Raw genomic sequence first — 20613 nt, 5'->3', positions numbered from 1 at the left:
CCCTGTTAGTGAGCATTTCTCCTTTCCCAAGATAATCCATCCACCTGACAGGTGTGGTGGAACATTACACAGGTGCATCTTGTGCTGGGGACAATAAAGGACAACTCAAATGTGCAGTTGTCACAACACCACAGATGTCGCAAGTTGAGGGAACGTGCAATTGGCATGCTGACTGCAGGAAAGTCCATCAGAGCTGTTGCCAGAGAATTTAAATATATTTCTCTACCATAAGCCACCTCCAATGTAATTTCAGATAATTTGGCAGTACGTCCAGCCGGCTAACAACCACAGACCACGTGTCTGGTGTCATGTGGGCAAGCAGTTTGCTGATGTCAACGTTGTAAACAGAGTGCCCCACGGTGGCAGTGGGGTTATAAGCAGGCATAAGCGGCGGACAACGAACACAATTGCATTTAAACATCGATGGCAATTTTAATGCACAGAGAAAGTGACAATATCCTGAGGCCCATTTTTTGGGGAGGGGGACATCTATTTCCAGTCATGTGACATCCATAGATTAGGATCCTATTTATTTATTTTAATCCACTGATTTCATTATATGAACCCGGTAAAATCTTTTAAAATTGTTGCATTTATATACACACTTTTGATCAGTGATTAAATATAATACACGAAGTTGACTGTGCCTTTAAACAGCTTGGAAAATTTCAGAAAAAGTCCTGACTTTCGAAGCTTCTGATAAGCTAATTTACATAATCTGAGTCAATTGGAGATGTACCTGTGGATGTATTTCAAGGCCTATCTTCAAACGCAATGCCTCCTTGCTTGACATCATGGGAAAATCAAAAGAAATCAGCCAAGACCTCAGAAAATAATGTAGACCTCCACAAGTCTGGTTCATCCTTGGCAGCAACTTCCAAACGCCTGAAGGTACCACGTTCATCTGTACAAACAATAGTACACAGGGATAAACACCATGGGACGACTCCGCTGTCAAACCAGTCACGTAGGAGATGCGGTCTGTCTCCTAGAGATGAACGTACTTTGGTGCGAAGTGTAAAATCAATCCCAGAACTGCAGCAAAGGACCTTGTGAAGATGCTGGAGGAAACCGGTACAAAAGTATCTATATCCACAGTAAAATGAGTTATAGCGACAACCTGATAGGCCACTCAGCAAGGAAGAAGCTTCTGCTCCAAAACCACCATAAAAAAAGCCAGACTATGGTTTGCAACTGCACATGGGGACAAAGATTGTACTTTTTGGAGAAATGTCCTCTGGTCTGATGAAACAAAAATAGAACTGTTTGGCCATAATGACCATTGTTATGTTTGGAGGAAAAAGGGGGAGGCCTGCAAGCCAAAGAACATCATCCCAACCGTGAAGCACGGAGGTGGCAGCATCATGTTGTGGGGATGCTTTGCAACAGGAGGGACTGGTGCACTTCACAAAATGGATGGCGTCATGAGGGAAGAAAATTGTGGATATATTGAAGCAACATCAAGACATCAGTCAGGAAGTTAAAGCTTGGTCGCAATTGGACAATGACCCCAAGCATACTTCCAAAGTTGTGTCAAAATGGCTTAAGGACAACAAAGTCAAGGTATTGGAATGGCCATCAAAGCCCTGACCTCAATCCTATAGAAATTGTTGGCAGAACTGAAAGTGTGTGCGAGCAAGGAGGCCTACAAACCTGACTCAGTTACACCAGCTCTGTCAGGAGAAATGGGGAAAAATTCACCCAACTTATTGTGAGAAGCTTGTGGAAGGCTTCCCGAATCATTTGATCCATGTTTAAATTGTGTAAGGCAATGCAACCAAAGACTAACTGAGTGTACGTAAACTTCTGACCCACTGGGTATGCGATGAAAGAAATAAAAGCTTAAATAAAATCACTATTAGTCTGACATTTTGCATTAAAATAAAGTGGTGATCCTAACTGACCTAAGACAGGGAATTTACTAGGATTATAATGTCAGGAATTGTGAAAAACTGAGTTTATGTAAACTTCAACTGTGTGTGTGTGTGTATATATATATAACATTTAATTATTTTGTGAGTGTGTATGTGCATGTTTCTATAAGAGCAAGAGAGACAGGCTTCTTCTCCGTCTGTAGTCTCCAGGGAGGATTGAGATTTGAAGCAGTCTGAATACAAAGCCTTTGAGACCTCTCGTTCTCTCATCTCAGAGGTTGCTACCAGCATCCTGCTGATGGGGATTCATAATGCGCTGAGCGTGTGTCATATATATATATAAATAAAATCAATTGCAGCTCTCCTGCTGGGGCAACCAGTGTGAACTTTAAAACACACAGGGAGTGCTTTGCACCACTCAGGTCTCCTAACAGCACTGTTATACGCGTGTGAGGATGTGATCTCTAGCCAATCGCGCATCCCAAATGCCACCCTATTCCCTACATAGTGCACTACCTTGGACCAGATTCCTAGTCCAAAGTAATGCACTATAAAAAGGGACTAGGGTTCCATTTGGGACACAATTATAAAGCTTCAAAGAGGGAGGGGGATTCAAAGAAAACAGCAGAGAAAGAAATAGCTGTGAGGGAGAGCATGCTCTCAACTGCTCTCTGAACATGCTGTACATGTGCAATTGAGACACCCACATCGTAATTATAAAACACCAGAACGCCCACATGCATAGAAATGTGGGTATATTTGTTCCACCCATAATCAGTTCAGTGGTGTTTCGTTGGTGGTTCTAGCGCCAGCTGCTGGCAGAGACTGCCAATAACTGGGGGATATTACTATTAAAGGAGAAGGACATTTAATTGACTGCATCAGCCATCATGAGACAGCATCATGCTTAAAATACAGAGGAGATGAGACATAAGGAATAATAACCAATGTGATTACTGACTGATGTTAACCAATGACAATGCCACAATCTAGAAATATTTTTAAATACCTGGGGTGGCCCAGGTTTTATAACCACTAAAACCTGGGCCGCTAAACTAGTGGTTAGAGCATTGGGCCAGTAACCGAAAGATTGCTAGATTGAATCCCCGAGCTGACAAGGTAAAAATCTGTTCCTAGGCCATCATTGTAAATAAGAATGTTATCCGACTTGCCTAGTTAAATTAAAATAAGTAGAATTAATGTAGGTGTTTTGATCAATTCTGACAGCCTCCTAAACTCAACTGAATATCTCAGTTGAGAGCTTTGCCTTTCTGGGGGGGGGAATAGTGTAATTTAATATACGTCAATTAATCATTGCAAGGCTGAGAAACATGGCAGTTGAGGTGTGCTGTTTTGTCTGGTGTCAATGATGGATGTGGGTCTATGACCTTCGACCTCTACGTCCTGCTCCCTGACTCAGTATGACCCGAATGGGTTTCTGTAGATGCCTTGAGTACTGTACTAGAATACATATAGATACAGCACTCTGTAAAACAGACTGACTGGGGTTGGGGCTGTAGTGTGTGAGATTTAGTGGTCTATCTACACACTCAGCCAAGCATGAGTGCATCCACTGAAGTGGCACGATGGATAGCACATGCAGCCTGACACGCACGCTTGCATGCACACAGACATGCAACGCGCCGCCAGACACACAGCCGTTCACTCCTTCCCTGCCTGACACACCAGGATGGATCCGTTGGGGGTTTCCAACACTCACGATTCCCTCGTTAGAAAGAGGAGAGAGGGAGGGATAGAAACAGAGATTGAAGGAGGGGGAATAGAAAGAGCAATAGACAAAGAGGGAGGGACAGAGGGAGGAATGAATACAAATAGGGGATTCAAGTGTGTTTACAGAGCCAAATGTATCACAGATACACAGAGCCAGGAGCCATAATGTTTAGCTTGTACTCAGAGACGAGAGGAGGCAGGAAGAACCTTTGTTCTTTTCTTCACAGTAAGCAGATGGAACTGCACCACACCAGCAGGTGAGTGTGTGTCTGTTTACGTGTTTCTGTGTGTGTACACAGGGGGCGGTGTGTGTGACAGACGAAAGGAGAGGCACCTTCACTGATCTCCTATGTCGTGTGCGATGATCCTCAACCCTGCCTGATCCCCCACTGCAGAGTCAGCCCGGTCACCATAGGGCTCTGGTCAGAAGTAGTGCACTGTCGGGACTAGGGTGCCATTTGGGACGCAATGTCTCTCCTCCCAACCATCCATCCATCTAGAATGCTAATAAGAGCCAGCTACTAAAACACACCGACACAGTCCCTTGCATAATTCATACAGCAGCAGCGGGTCACTCTGCATAATGAGCAGTTTACTCTGGTTCTGGATGCCATTGTGACACCGCTAATCTGCATTTAGCACAGAGGAGAAAATAAAACAGAACGAGGGATGAGCGGAGAGCTTATGAACTTAATTGCTGTGAGCAAACAACCTCTGAAAGTAGTCATGGCGTCAGCGCTAAGATGAGAAAGTAATCCATTAATGGACAGACGGAGGCGACATAAAATGAATGTGTGAACAGGTCCAGTTTAGACAGGAAGCTGTTGAATGTTTCCCTGTGGACCCTTACTGAAGATGAGATTACAAGGTTTCATTCAGTCATCTAACAGACTAATTGAATGTTCTAGCCTATTTAACAGTGCCTATGCATTTTAGTCATAATAGTGAATGTGACTCCACAAAGCCCATTTAACATAAGAGAAAATAGCATATACTTTTCATGGTTATTGTAATCTTTTGCAGATTTGTGTTTTATAATGTTGTCATGTTAAATCAAGCTAAAGAACAAAAATATATATATTATTTTTAAATAAACTTGTCACCTGCAGGAGAAAGAGGACAGCCAAGATGTTGCAGGATGCAGGATAAACAGATGTTTTCTGTTTATCCTGCATGGTACTGTAATGTGACCATGAGGTTCCATTTCCAACCACATGGTGGCAGTGTCATACAGATAACATAACCAAAAAAACTATTGATACATTTCCTTATGCATGTAGTTACATTTAAAAATGTGTTTACTCAGATGATATTAAAAGTGCATGAATAGGCTACTAAATGTAACCAACGCTGTTCAATTCATTATATCAAGTAAAACAAAAAGTCAAGATGCAACTTAAGTACATACTGCCCCATTTTCAAAGCAAAATCTGACTTCATGATCACCAGCTTAAAAAGAGGACAATGTTAAGATGACAAGATCTTGAAACCACAGCACATCCTGTGCAAGTCTCACCAACCATTACCATGCCCCCTCAAAAATCACTTCTGAAACAGACTGTCTGGATGTATGCTTTGTACCGTTGAGTGAGCAGCATTCTTTGCAGCATCATTTGAAACCACATGCAATCATATGAACAGGCAATGAGCCTGAGGAGCAGTGGGAACCATTAGAAGAGAAGACTTCCATATATGGAAGACAGACTAATGTGAACAGGCCCTGGTTGCGTCCGAAATGGCACCCTATATAGTGGGCCCTAGTCCAAAATAGTGCACTAGGTCAGGGACTAGTGAGCCATATCCTGAGTCTGGTGGTTAGTCAGTGAATGATGGATTATCTGTACCTTATTCACACACTACATTTACTCTGAGGGAGTTTCCACCCCCTTTCTTCAACTGTAAATCCTGTATTAGTCCAAGGTAATAACGAAGTAGGCCATTGTGATCGTACTAGACTGGAGGACAAGGCAGTCAGGGATCTTTTGTTGCAACATTGATATACCTTTGATGATTAAAACAGCTATAGCGTTGAAAGAGGTCAATGTAGCTGGATCATGTTTGGATTAATGAGCATTTTCACCTGCTGTCTTGACTGAACAGTATCAGAGCTTGTATTCATAAAGCGTCTCAGAGTAGAAGCTCAAATATGGAATCAGTTTTGACTTGGACAGGGAGGACCTATTTGAATACAGTTATCAGACTAATAGTGGTGAACCATTGGCCAGAAATGACAGAGAGAGGAGAGTTGATGGCATAGAAACACAATTACTAGAACAGATATTGCACTGTACTATTGCAGAAGTCTGAAGGGATATACCTGTTCTAGTAATTTTATTTCTATGGCCAGATATGACCGGAAGGGGAGTGATGACGGCGTACACAGTACCAGAGATGGTTAATCTATAAATGTTAACAGGATTATCTAGATAATTGAATTTAGACAGGACTGGAGTTGAGACCGCCCCGAGAGATATTTGTACCCCTAAAAAAAATGGAAAAGACTAACAGCACTAACCAGTTTGGGTTTGTGAATTTGGAAGTGGCACACAAGGGTACGCTTTGATAAAAGGGCTTGTTTGCCATATACTGCTAATCACCAAGCTCCAAGGTCCAGTTAGACAACTTGGCAGCATGTCAGACTTGTTTGGGTTGCTACAATCAGTGCAGACAAAGGGCTACCAAAAGTAGACCTAAAACTAGGCTAATCACCACAAGCTAAGTGTGGCAGTACAGTAAACTCTACAACCAAACATGAACTTCATTGGTTCATAATACTAATACTGTCCAATGACCTGCAGTACAATATGTTGGGCACTGTGTTTAAGGAAAAGCATGACCTGGATTTAAAAGGATTTATCAAACTGTCCCCTTACTGTCCCCTTACTTTTTACTGTATGCCAGATGGCCCAGCACCATCCTCAGACAACTGCTTTCTATTGGTGTAATTCTCATTTCTGGAAAGGCTTTAAATGGAACAAGCAAGGAGTTCGGCAGAGCCAAGTACAAGCTAGCGAGATCCTATTGGCACGTTCTATCATGCATTTGCATATTTCCGTTAGGGAACGCCTACTCTGAAGTGCGCATGTGCAATAACTCAATTCGCACACCTCAACTTTTGAAAACGTTGGCAAAGGGTAAAGTCAATAAAAACATAACTAATATCTGTTCAGAGCTAAGTTTTGGGAACAGAAAACTGTATTGAGATCAAATGTTAAAAATCGATGAGAATTTGCAAAAATGATGGCCAAATCCATCTCGTTCCATCTTCTCCCACTGGGTTTCTGTGGAAACGCCAAGCGGATGCTTCGCATTTATACATCCGGTGAAATATCTGTCTCATTGTTCCATCTGTGTGGGGGGGCAGGGCAGGGCAGGACAGAGTTAAGGAAACCCTGACATCGATCATTACAATAAGCAGCCTATATTAAAGAAATATGAAGTTTGAAATTACATTTTTGTTTGCTAATATGGGTGATTGTTAAGAGGACAATTGATGGCTACAACCATCAAACTAGATCTAGAGTCGGCTTCCAATTTCGCAACAAAGCCTCCTTCAATCATGCTGCCAAACATACCCTCATAAAACTGACTATCCTACCAATCCTCGACGATGTCATTTACAAAATAGCACCCAACACTCCTCAGCAAACTGGATGTAGTCTATCACAGTGCTGTCCGTTTTATCACCAAAGCCCCTTATACTATCCACCACTGTGACCTGTATGCTCTCATTGGCTATGTATTAAGGACCAGCCATCGCCAAACCCACTGGCTCCAGGTCATCTAAAAGTCGTTGCTAGGTAAAGCCCCGCCTTATCACAGCTCACCATAGCAACACCCACCCGTAACACACGCTCCAGCAGGCAAATTGCACTGGTCATCCCCAAAGCCAACACTTTCTTTGGCCGCCTTCCCTTCCAGTTCTCTGCTTCCCTTCCAGTTCTCAATGACGGGAACGAATTGCAAAAAAATAAGTTAGATCTCTCTCGAACTTTAAGCATCAGCTGTCAGAGCAGCTTACCAATCACTGCACACAGCCAATCTGTAAATAGCACACCCAACTACCTCATCCCCATATTATTACTAACCCTCTTGCACCCCAGTAGCTCTATTTGCACATCACTCCAGTATCAACGCTAAATTGTAATTATTACACCTCTATTGCCTACATTTGCACACACTGTACATGGATTTTTCTATTGTGTTATTGACTGTACGTTTGTTTATCCCATGTGTAACACTTTTGTCGCACTGCTTTGCTTTACCTTGAACAGTTCGCAGTTGTTGAGAACAAGTTCTCATTTACTGGCCTACATGTTTAAATAAAATTAAAACTAGTATTAGTACTGTGTTGCGATAATGATAAATAAGTTTAAAACATTTATGTGCATCAATATAGACTTTGGTCCATATTGCCCAGCTCTAGTTTCCACAAGTAAATGAGTAGACTGTATGGCAGTTGAGTAAGCTGTAGTGTAGGCAATAACCAAACAGGCACTGAAACTGAGGGATACTTCCCACTACTTAGCTTACTTATATCAAGTAAATGTATATTATGAAGCATTTTATATCAGCAGTTGTCAAAGTGCTTTCCAGATACCCAGCCTAAAAATCAAAAAGAGCAAGCAATGAAGAGGCAGAAGCACAGTGGTTAGGAAAAACTCCTTAGAAGGTAGGCACCTAGGAAGAAATCTAGAGAGGAACCAGGTGACGAGGGGTTATACACTATAGTCTACAAAAATAAGGTTCACTGAATAGGGTTCCTCTATACTGAACTATTCCAACAGAGCCGGTCCTGGTGATGTGGAAATGGCGACAAAGAATGTAGCCATTGTTGTTGAGAACAGAACAGAACTGCATAGTATCTGTGATGCCAAAGATAACAGTATTCTCTTTGTGTCTGATGTTCTGTCTGCTGGGGAGACAATTACACTGCTGATAAGGCTGCTTTACAGTAGAAGCACCAGAAGCACCTGGACAGTGATCTGGCATGCAATAGCACGAATAGTAGATCTCTAAAGGGTCCATCTAAAATAATACAAGCTTCAAACCGGTTTTACTTGGTAAACATTCACTTCATTATTCCACGGCACGCTTTTAGCCACATCCTTGTTTTCTTATGACGCAGAGAAAAAAAGTCCCCATCCAAAGCAATAGCCTAAAACTTTCCATAATGCAAAGTTTTAGCATGAAGCTTTTTTTTTTTTTTAAACCTATTACAGTACTACTGTGGATTATTGGTTTCCCCCTTTAGAGATCTCTAGGGAGTACCCTGCCCTCCGCAGCAAGCACATCACATGGAAATTAAAGGAATTCAGTGGCCAAATTTTTTATACAAACTTTTTAGCTATAGGTACACTATGTCTCTATACAAAAGTATGTGGACATCCCTTCAAATTAGTGGATTTGGCTATTTCTGCCACACCCGTTGCTGACAAATCAAATCAAATTTTATTTGTCACATACACATGGTTAGCAGATGTTAATGCGAGTGTAGCGAAATGCTTGTGCTTCTAGTTCCGACAATGCAGTAATAACGAGCAAATAATCTAACTAACAATTCCAAAAAAAACTACTGTCATACACAGTGTAAGGGGATAAAGAATATGTACATAAGGATATATGAATGAGTGATGGTACAGAGCAGCATAGGCAAGATACAGTAGATGATAGAGTACAGTATATACATATGAGATAAGTATGTAAACCAAGTGGCATAGTTAAAGTGGCTAGTGATACATGTATTACATAAGGATGCAGTCGATGATATAGAGTACAGTATCAACGTATGCATATGAGATGAACAATGTAGGGTAAGTAACATTATATAAGGTAGCATTGTTTAAAGTGGCTAGTGATATATTTACATCATTGCCCATCAATTCCCATGATTAAAGTGGCTGGGGTAGAGTCAGTGTCATTGACAGTGTGTTGGCAGTAGCCACTCAATGTTAGTGGTGGCTGTTTAACAGTCTGATGGCCTTGAGATCGAGAGACTGAAAAACAGCTTCTGTCCCAGCTTTGATGCACCTGTACTGACCTCGCCTTCTGGATGGCAGCGGGGTGAACAGGCAGTGGCTCGGGTGGTTGATGTCCTTGATGATCTTTATGGCCTTCCTGTAGCATCGGGTGGTGTAGGTGTCCTGGAGGGCAGGTAGTTTGCCCCCGGTGATGCGTTGAGCAGACCTCACTACCCTCTGGAGAGCCTTACGGTTGAGGGCGGTGCAGTTGCCATACCAGGCGGTGATACAGCCCGCCAGGATGCTCTCGATTGTGCATCTGTAGAAGTTTGTGAGTGCTTTTGGTGACAAGCCAAATTTCTTCAGCCTCCTGAGGTTGAAGAGGCGCTGCTGCGCCTTCCTCACGATGCTGTCTGTGTGAGTGGACCAATTCAGTTTGTCTGTGATGTGTATGCCGAGGAACTTAAAACTTGCTACCCTCTCCACTACTGTTCCATCGATGTGGATGGGGGGTGTTCCCTCTGCTGTTTCCTGAAGTCCACAATCATCTCCTTAGTTTTGTTGACGTTGAGTGTGAGGTTATTTTCCTGACACCACACTCCGACCCTCACCTCCTCCCTGTAGGCCGTCTCGTCGTTGTTGGTAATCAAGCCTACCACTGTTGTGTCGTCCGCAAACTTGATGATTGAGTTGGAGGCGTGCATGGCCACGCAGTCATGGGTGAACAGGGAGTACAGGAGAGGGCTCAGAACGCACCCTTGTGGGGCCCCAGTGTTGAGGATCAGCGGGGAGGAGATGTTGTTGCCTACCCTCACCACCTGGGGCGGCCCGTCAGGAAGTCCAGTACCCAGTTGCACAGGGCGGGGTCGAGACCCAGGGTCTCGAGCTTGATGACGAGCTTGGAGGGTACTATGGTGTTGAATGCCGAGCTGTAGTCGATGAACAGCATTCTCACATAGGTATTCCTCTTGTCCAGATGGGTTAGGGCAGTGTGCAGTGTGGTTGAGATTGCATCGTCTGTGGACCTATTTGGGCGGTAAGCAAATTGGAGTGGGTCAAGGGTGTCAGGTAGGGTGGAGGTGATATGGTCCTTGACTAGTCTCTCAAAGCACTTCATGATGACGGATGTGAGTGCTACAGGGCGGTAGTCGTTTAGCTCAGTTACCTTAGCTTTCTTGGGAACAGGAACAATGGTGGCCCTCTTGAAGCATGTGGGAACAGCAGACTGGTATAGGGATTGATTGAATATGTCCGTAAACACACCGGCCAGCTGGTCTGCGCATGCTCTGAGGGCGCGGCTGGGGATGCCGTCTGGGCCTGCAGCCTTGCGAGGGTTAACACGTTTAAATGTCTTACTCACTTCGGCTGCAGTGAAGGAGAGACCGCATGTTTCCGTTGCAGGCCGTGTCAGTGGCACTGTATTGTCCTCAAAGCGGGCAAAAAGTTATTTAGTCTGCCTGGGAGCAAGACATCCTGGTCCGTGACTGGGCTGGGTTTCTTCCTGTAGTCCGTGATTGACTGTAGACCCTGCCACATACCTCTTGTGTCTGAGCCGTTGAATTGAGATTCTACTTTGTCTCTGTACTGGCGCTTAGCTTGTTTGATAGCCTTGCGGAGGGAATAGCTGCACTGTTTGTATTCAGTCATGTTACCAGACACCTTGCCCTGATTAAAAGCAGTGGTTCGTGCCTTCAGTTTCACACGAATGCTGCCATCAATCCACGGTTTCTGGTTAGGGAATGTTTTAATCGTTGCTATGGGAACGACATCTTCAACGCACGTTCTAATGAACTCGCACACCGTATCAGCGTATTCGTCAATGTTGTTGTCTGACGCAATACGAAACATCTCCCAGTCCACGTGATGGAAGCAGTCTTGGAGTGTGGAGTCAGCTTGGTCGGACCAGCGTTGGACAGACCTCAGCGTGGGAGCTTCTTGTTTTAGTTTCTGTCTGTAGGCAGGGATCAACAAAATGGAGTCGTGGTCAGCTTTTCCGAAAGGGGGCGGGGGGCAGGGCCTTATATGCGTCGCGGAAGTTAGAGTAACAATGATCCAGGGTCTTTCCACCCCTGGTTGCGCAATCGATATGCTGATAAAATTTAGGGAGTCTTGTTTTCAGATTAGCCTTGTTAAAATCCCCAGCTACAATGAATGCGGCCTCCGGATAAATCGTTTCCAGTTTGCAGAGAGTTAAATAAAGTTCGTTCAGAGCCATCGATGTGTCTGCTTGGGGGGGGAATATATGCGGCTGTGATTATAATCGAAGAGAATTCTCTTGGTAGATAATGCGGTCTACATTTGATTGTGAGGAATTCTAAATCAGGTGAACAGAAGGATTTGAGTTCCTGTATGTTTCTTTCATCACACCATGTCACGTTAGTCATAAGGCATACGCCCCCGCCCCTCTTCTTACCAGAAAGATGTTTGTTTCTGTCGGCGCGATGCGTGGAGAAACCCGTTGGCTGCACCGCTTCGGATTGCGTCTCTCCAGTTAGCCATGTTTCCGTGAAGCAGAGAACGTTACAGTCTCTGATGTCCCTCTGGAATGCTACCCTTGCTCGGATTTCATCAACCTTGTTCTCAAGAGACTGGACATTGGCAAGAAGAATGCTAGGGAGTGGTGCACGATGTGCCCGTCTCCGGAGTCTGACCAGAAGACCGCTTCGTTTCCCTCTTTTTCTGAGTCGTTTTTTTTTTTGGTCGCTGCATGTGATCCACTCGGTTACACTGGTTGTAAGGCAGAACACAGGATCCGCATCGCGAAAAACATATTCTTGGTCGTACTGATGGTGAGTTGACGCTGATCTTATATTCAGTAGTTCTTCTCGGCTGTATGTAAAGAAACCTAAGATGACCTGGGGTACTAGTGTAAGAAATAACACGTAAAAAAAACAAAAAACTGCATAGTTTCCTAGGAACGCGAAGCGAGGCGGCCATCTCTGTCGGCGCCGGAAGTACAAGTACAGTGACTGGTGTATAAAATCGAGGACAGGGGTATGCAATCTCCATAGACAAACAATGGCAGTAGAATGGCCTAACTGAAGAGTGGCCTCACTCAGTGACTTTCAACGTACAGTAGCACCATCATAGAATGCCACCTTTCCAACAAGTCAGTACGTCAAATTTCTGGCCTGGTCAACTAAGTGCTGTTATTGTGAAGTGGAAATGTCTTGGAGCAACAACAGCTCAGCCGCGAAGTGGTAGGCCACACAAGCGCACAAAACGGGACCGCCAAGTGCTGAAATGCGTAAAAATCGTCTGTCCTTAGTTGCAACTCACTTCCAAGTGCCTCTGGAAGCAACGTCAGCACAATAACAGTTAGTCGGGAGCTTCATGAAATGAGTTTCCATGGCCGAGCAGCCGCACACAAGCCTCAGATTCCCATGCGCTATAACAGCCGTCGGCTGGAGTGGTATAAAACTCGCCACCATTGTACTCTGGAGCAGCGGAAATGCCTTCTCTTCACTATCTGGCAGTCCGACAGCCGAATCTGGGTTTGGTGGATGCCAGGAGAATGCTACCTGCCCCAATGAATAGTGACAACTGTAAAGATTGGTGGAGGAGGAATAATGATCTGGGGCTGTTTTTCATGGTTCAAGCTAGGCCCCTTCGTTCTAGTGAAAAGAAGTCAACGCTGCAGCATACAATGGCATTCTAGACGATTCTGTGCTTCCAACTTTGTGGTAACAGTTTTGGGAAGGCTCTTTCCTGTTTCAGCATGACAATGCCCTCGTGCACAAAGTCCATAAAGAAACGATTTGCCGAAATCGGTGTGGAAGAACTTGACTGGCCTGCACAGAGCCCTTACCTCAACCCCATCGAACATCTTTGGGATGAATTGGAATGCCGACTGCAAGCCAGGCCTAATCATTCAACCCCACTAATGCTCTTGTAGCTGAATAGAAGGATGTACCTGCAGCAATGTCCCAACATCTAGTGGAACACCTTCCCAGAGGAATGGAGGCTTGGTCCCCCCCAACTCCATATTAAAGCCCATGATTTTGGAAGGAGGCGTTCGACGATCAGGTGTCCACATACTTTTGTCCATACAACTTAGTGTAGGTAGCATAGCTGTATCAAAAACAGACCACAGACTTGTCATCTGAACTGCTGCAAGAGGAGTGTATTCACTATGAACCAAACAGATAAAACAGGGAGGGACAAATTCTCATTTTTGTTGCAAAACATTGTGCTATGGTGTGCACCAATGACTACGACCCAGGCAATGCAGCCTCTGAAGACCCTCCCACTCACCACACCCCATTTAGAATCCTATGGAGTGCTGACTTCAGAATGGAAAGACTACATATCAGACCATCCCTAAAATCCAGCTCTACTTTGGGTGTCAACAGAAGACATCCGAGGCGCATATATCCTCCTAACACTATGGTATTTTAAGTGCTGCCTAACCCCAAGGCTGAGAGGTTATATTGTTGGTGAATTTGCACCTTGTATAATGTAGGGTAGAGAAGGGTTATTTTTGAGGGTGTGTAACTATCAGCTCCTCCAGCAGAATCTATATTTAGACTACACAGATGTTCACAGAGAAAATCATCCCTCCACAGTCAAATGTCAAAGTAACAACTGCTGTGAAGTGCATGCAATTCAATAGTGCACAGCCTACAATTCAACAATATTACATTATTCAAGTCATCCAATTCCTTATCGAAATCCATGAGCCATATATTTCTAATAGTCTACCATTTGGCAGCTTGAATGGTGAACTGTAGCAGAATAATGGAGCCAGTGTCGGGGTGCATTCTTGTGCCTAATGGCCACATCATCGTGGAAGTTGCATGGGTGTACCATGGCCATGCTTGGGGACCTGCAGATCAAGTGCAGTTGCCCCGTTACGAAAGGCAGATTTATAGACACCCAGGATGTCCCGAATTGCACCCTATTCCGTATATAGTGCACTACTTTTGACCAGGCCTATAAAGTTGCATACTAAATAGGGAACAGAGTGACATTTGGGACACATACCCAGTCAGCTATTTTGAGTGCTGCTTATTATGCCAAGATGCTTCTGGAGAAGTATGAATAAATGCTATTTGACTAAATTTGAGTGTAAAAAGTCCATTTTTAAGTGTGTGTTGAATTAAGTTGCCGTTTTAGCGGCCCGTTACTCACATGGCTTTGTGCTTGTCCTCCGCCAGTATCTGGTCATTGGGCTTCAGTCCATACCTATTGAGACGGAAGCAATATTAAAATAACAGTAGAATTTGATAGGATGCATGGTTAGCTTTAGGATGCATGGTTAGCTTTAGGATGCATGGTTAGCTTTAGGATGCATGGTTAGCTTTAGGATGCATGGTTAGCTTTAGGATGCATGGTTAGCTTTAGGATGCATGGTTAGCTTTAGGATGCATGGTTAGCTTTAGGATGCATGGTTAGCTTAGGATGCATGGTTAGCTTAGGATGCATGGTTATGTTCAAAACTCACTTGTCAAGGAAGTCCTTGTCCACAACAGCTGAGATGTCCAGCAGGGGGTTGCCCATCCCAAATAGAGCATTTTCACTGTGGAGAGAAAAGAGAGAGAAGCATGACTCAGACACTCCAGTCGGCCTCATCCCCACATCTGGTGTGACAAAGAGTAAATAAAAGTAGTGAAAGTGCTGAAATCCCAGAGTCTTCAGACAATGTTGCCTAAAATGGTGGAACGGCAAATCGCTTAATCGAAACCATGATCAGTTCCCCAAAGGTTGTGACCAGACAAAGATCTAGGGCCTGCCAAGTGAGGCAGTGTGACACTTGTCCCTGTGGTGGCTCTGTTACCAGTGGAGCGCATTTGAGGAAGTCCTGTGCTCCTCAGAGTGAAAGGGGTTAAGACAAGTCAAGTCTGTCATCTGAGCTGTTCCCTGTGAGCAACACGTGGGACACATGAGGAATCCTGTACTGAAGAGAGAACACAGGATCTAAGCAGAGGCGAACATATGCATGTCTCACTATCAAACTAAATCATATCCTCTAAACTGTCAGTCTTAAAAGAGGAGAAAAATGGAAGAGTGCTGATCTAGGATCAGTTTTGCCTTTTAGATAATGAATAAGATTACATGGTCAGGGAGGACCTAATCCTAGATCAGCACGTCTACTCAGACAGAATATGAATGTATGGTGCAACTGTGTTGGTTATGAAGAATCACACTAAACCCCTATGAGTGTTTCAGCACACTAGGAGAGCCTAAAGTGTTTATTCCACTGACAGCATCATATTTTAGGCACATGCAGCTATCACATAGGTGACACATGAGCGCCACATGTGCCTAACTAACAGCTGAAGGCCTATATAGCAACGTCACCCCATGCATGCACACACAAACAGCAAACCTGAAAAATGAAGGCCAGTGCACATTCCATAATGCATTTCAACTCCATATGGTAATGAGTCTATATAGACAGTAACTGAGGGTACATTTATTTTAATCACACACTTTGAAAGATAGTTATCTTTGACAAGGTGTCATAGCTTTGACAGGTTATGGTCACGTTCTACTCTTATGACAAGATAACTGACCCTCAAATCCTGCAGTTTCTTCCAAGTCATTCCCTAACAAGAAGTCCATAGGATATAGGCGATCACTATGTTTCAGTTATTCCCTTTTTATCTAACCATTATCACTGGAATAACAGGAGAAACATGACACATAATATACAAAAATGATTATTTCCTTCCCAGCAATATAACAGTCTTACCTTGCAGTAGTCATTTTAGGTTGATTATAGCTTTAGCCTAACAAACTGGTGAAGCTACCACTCAATTCCAACCAGAAATAGCAGCGTGATAATTTCTCAGCAATTTCGACTAAAACTGGAACCTCCTCGAATACGGTTTCCAAAACGGATTGGCTTGAATTGCACTGGGCGGCGCGATATATATTTTTCTAGGTATGTGGTTGGCTGCACACGTCACCCATTTTCAGTCCTTAGCACGTTTGCATAGCTAGTTAAATAAATAAACATTAGCGTTGCCTAACGTGATACTTTGTTGCACATACTGATTAATAGCCGATGTTCAACGTATCCATTTTGCATCATGCATGGAAAATGCAGCTGTGGTTAGGGATACAAAGCTTGGACCGTCATGGCCACCATATAAGCATTATAGTGCTCTCTGATGCAATAATTTAAGCACAGCAGCAGAATGACAACTTGTGTAATCTCGTTTCATAAGAGCGCGTGTCAGAACAAGATATTATGCTAATCAATGTATTAACATGCGCCAATATTGTTGCACGTGGAAATCCATAGCATTCTTGCTAGCTACCTGAACCAATATCGCACAGATCGATACTCCTTCACTATATGTTATATGTTATACTATATGTTTACGAAGCATCACTACAAAGCCATAATTTATCAGCATTTTATACACACCTGAGCATTGAGTTTCTAAATACGGTTAAATAGTTACACACTTACCCAAGTGCTTTATCTGTCACTCTGCCTTTCTCCATGTTGGCTTCTACAGCCGCACTAATCTCTGCAGTCACAACAACCGTTTTATTGGACAAAAATCTATCACATGCTGGCTTGAGATATTGCCTGAATTAAAACATTTGTGACTCGCTATTCCAGAGTGAGACAGCTTTGATTTCGATTTATAATCAATAGAAAAATGTAGGTAACTTTAGCTAACACCGAGATCACCTGCACCAACCTGGTCTCAGAGCATTTCGTATTATTTTGTACGTATATCCTAGGGCCCTATTGATACATAAAAATATAACCCAACATGTAAAGCTTATTTCTCTCACATTTGTTTACATCCCTGTTAGTGAGCATTTCTCCTTTGCCAAGGTAATACAGGTGTACATGATTCCATTAAAATAAAGTAGTAAAAAATAAAGAAAAATCTTTGAATGAGGTGGTGTGTAGGTATATATTTGATTTATTTAACACTTTTTTTAGTTACTACATGATTCTGTGTGTTATTTCATAGTGTTGATGTCTTCCCTATTATTCTAAAATGTATAAAATAGTAAAAATTGTTGTTTCCTCTTCACGACTGTCTTGGTGTGTTTGGACCATGATAGTTTGTTGGTGATGTGGACACCAAGGAACTTGAAGATCTCAACCTCCTCCACTACAGCCCCGTCGATGAGAATGGGGGCATGCTCGGTCCTCCTTTTCCTGTAGTCCACAATCATCTCCTTTGTTTTGATCACGTTGAGGGAGAGGTTGTTATCCTGGCCTTCCACTGTTGTGTCATCGGCAAGCTGGTGTTGCAGTCCTGCTTGGCCATGCAATCATGAGTGAACAGGGAGTACAGGAAGGGTCTGAACACACACCCCTGAGGGGGCCCCGTGTTGAGGATCAGCGTGTTGCCTACCCTTACCCCTGGGGGTGGCCCGTTAGGAAGTCCAGGATCCAGTTGCAGAATGAGGTGTTTAGGTCCCACGGTCCTTAGCTTAGTGATGAGCTTTGAGGGCACTATGGTGTTGAATGCTGAGCTGTAGTCAAGTTGAAAATATCAGTGAAGACACTTGCCAGTTGGTCAATGCATGCTCGGAGTACACGTCCAAGTAATCCATCTGGCCCTGTGGCCTTGTGAATGTTGACTTGTTTAAAGTTTTTACTCACATCGGCTACGGAGTGCGGGGTCACACAGTCGTCCGGAACAGCTGATGCTCTCATGCATGCTTCAGTGTTGCTTGCATAGAAGTTAGAGTCCCACTCCTTGAATGCGGCAGCTCTACCCTTTAGCTCAGTGCGGATGTTGCCTGTAAGACCGGCACATTAGATGGCACATTTCTCACTTGCTAGAGGCGCAATTACAAATAAAAAATATGAACGCAACATGAAATGTGTTGGTCCCATGTTTCATGAGCTGAAATAAAAGATCACAGAAATGTTCCATATGCACAAAAAGCTTATTTCTCTCAGATTGTGCACACACATTTGTTTAGATCCCTGTTAATGAGCATTTCTTCTTTCTCCCAAGATAATCCATCCACCTGACAGGTGTGGCATATCAAGAAGCTGATTAAAGAGCATCATTACACAGTTGCAACTTCTGCTGGGGACACTAAAAGGCTACTCTAAAATGTGCAGTTTTGTCACGAATGTCACAGTTTTGAGCAAGCATGCAATTGGCTTGCTGAATGCAGGAATGTTCATTTCTCTACCATAAGCCACCTCCAATGTCGTTTTAAAGAATTTGACCAACCAGCCTCACAACAGCAGACCACGTGTTTGGCATTTTGTGGGCAAGCAGTTTGCTGATGTCAATGTTGAGAACAGAGTGCCCCATGGTGGCGGTGGTGTTATGGTACGGTCAGGCATAAACTATGGACAATGAACACAATTGCATTTTATCGATGGTAATTTGAATGCACAGAGACACCGTGATGAGATCCTGAGGCCCATTGTTGTGCCAGTCATCCGTCACCATCACCTCATGTTTCACCATGATAATGCACAGTCCCATGTCGCAAGGATCTGTACACAATTCTTGGAAGCTGAAAATGTCCCAGTTCTTCTATAGCCTGCATACTCACCAGACATGTCACCCATTGAGCATGTTTGGGATGATATGGATCTATGTGCACAAACACAAACCGGTTTAGCATGTCCCGAAGCACATCATTGAATAAAGCCTGGAAAACAGCAGGAGCATTGGTGAGTCCAAATGGCTTGACCAGGTACTCATAATGTCCACTGGCTGTGTTGAAGGCTGTCTTCCACTCACCCCCCTTGCATATCCGAACCAGATGGTAGGCATTTCGAAGGTCCAACTTGGAAAATATGATGGCCACCTGGAGAGGTTCAAACGCAGAGGAGAGGTAGAGGTAATGATTCTTGACAGTAATGTCATTAAGTCGCCAGTAGTCAATGCACGGACGTAGGGTCTTGTCCTTCTTCACCACAAAGAAAAACCCTGCGCCGGCAGGAGATACGGACGGCCCAGTGGCCAGAGACTCCTGTGTACTCCTCCATAGCTTTGGTCTCTGGTCCAGACAGAGAATACAATCGACAAACGAGGTGGTGTAGTGCCTGGGAGAAGATCAATGGAACAATCATAAGGACGGGGAAGGGAAGTAGCACGTGCCTTACTGAACACTTCTAGGAGGTCATGTTATTCTGTGGGGATAGCAGAGACATCCACAGTCTTGCTAACATCCTGAGGAAGGTGACTTGAGGGTGGCTGTGCTGCTTGAAGGCAGTGGGACTGGCAAAATGGGCTCCAACTCAGGATGGAGCTTGTGGTCCAGTCAGGGCAGCAGGTAGCCTAGTGGTTAGAGCGTTGGACTAACCGAAAGGTTGCAAAATCGAATCCCCGAGCTGACAAGGTAAAGATCTGTCGTTCTGCCCCTAAACTAGGCAGTTGGCCTAGGAACACTAGGTTGTCATTGAAAATAATAATTTGTTCTTAACTGATCTGCCTAGTTAAATAAAGGTTAAAAAAAAAATCCCAGGATTGTGTTTTTGGAGCCAGGAAAAACCCAACACAACCGGAACATGGGGAGATGTAATGGGGAGGAACTGTATTGTCTCACTGTGGTTACCAGAAACCCGTAATTGAACGGGCACAGTACTATTGGTGAGTTCCCCTATAGAGCGGCCATCCAGTGCCCTAGCATCCATGGGAACAGAGAGAGACTGAGTGGGAATACCAAGCTCCAAAGCCATAGTGGCATACATAAGATTTTCATCAGCCCCAGAGTCAATGAGCACTCGGAGAGACTTAGTTTGGTATCCCCACAGCACAAGAGCAAAAAGGGGTGTGCGGGTGATGGGAATTAGGGGACTCCCAGTCTGACTCACCATAGTACTGGTACCCACTAAAGACAAGGGTTTCCTAATAGGGCAGGTAGCTATAAAATGTCCTGCCCCTCCACAGTACAGACAACAGTTACTGTTCATCCTCCGTGAGCGCTCCCAAACTGATAACCTAGTTCTTCCCAACTGCATAGGCCCAGGAGTATCCAACTCACCCGTCGTAGATTCACGAGAGAGCTCGGGTGGCTTCGATTCCTCTCAGAAGAGCTGCCTTCGGAAACTTCCGGATTCCATAGGAGGTGAACGTGCCATATCGGTTGCACATCTG

At 44.0% G+C, this 20613-nt stretch overlaps 1 protein-coding gene across 5 annotated transcripts in view; it reads right to left on the bottom strand.

Moving 5' to 3' along the window:
* The window catches only part of adkb (adenosine kinase b), a 298620-nt gene extending 281403 nt beyond the window's left edge, over window positions 1–17217 (bottom strand). Inside the window, exons 1-4 of one of the 5 annotated variants that reach the window (XM_024431956.2) lie at window positions 16986–17217; window positions 15342–15461; window positions 15009–15083; window positions 14696–14749 (exon numbers count right to left, since the gene is read on the bottom strand). In XM_024431956.2, coding sequence (XP_024287724.1) covers window positions 14696–14749; window positions 15009–15083; window positions 15342–15461; window positions 16986–17020 — 284 coding nt within the window. In that variant the 5' untranslated portion in view covers window positions 17021–17217. Of the gene's footprint in view, window positions 1–14695; window positions 14750–15008; window positions 15084–15341; window positions 15462–16259; window positions 16422–16985 lie in introns of those variants that run through there. The other 4 variants (XM_024431976.2, XM_024431967.2, XM_024431987.2 and 1 more) reach the window with 4 other exon arrangements.
* Between the last annotated feature and the right edge of the window lie 3396 nt (window positions 17218–20613).

Source organism: Oncorhynchus tshawytscha, linkage group LG01 (genome assembly GCF_018296145.1).
Source record: "Oncorhynchus tshawytscha isolate Ot180627B linkage group LG01, Otsh_v2.0, whole genome shotgun sequence".
NCBI lineage: Eukaryota > Metazoa > Chordata > Actinopteri > Salmoniformes > Salmonidae > Oncorhynchus > Oncorhynchus tshawytscha.
Note: the sequence above shows the minus strand (reverse complement) of the source record. Positions and strands in the feature narration are given on the sequence as shown.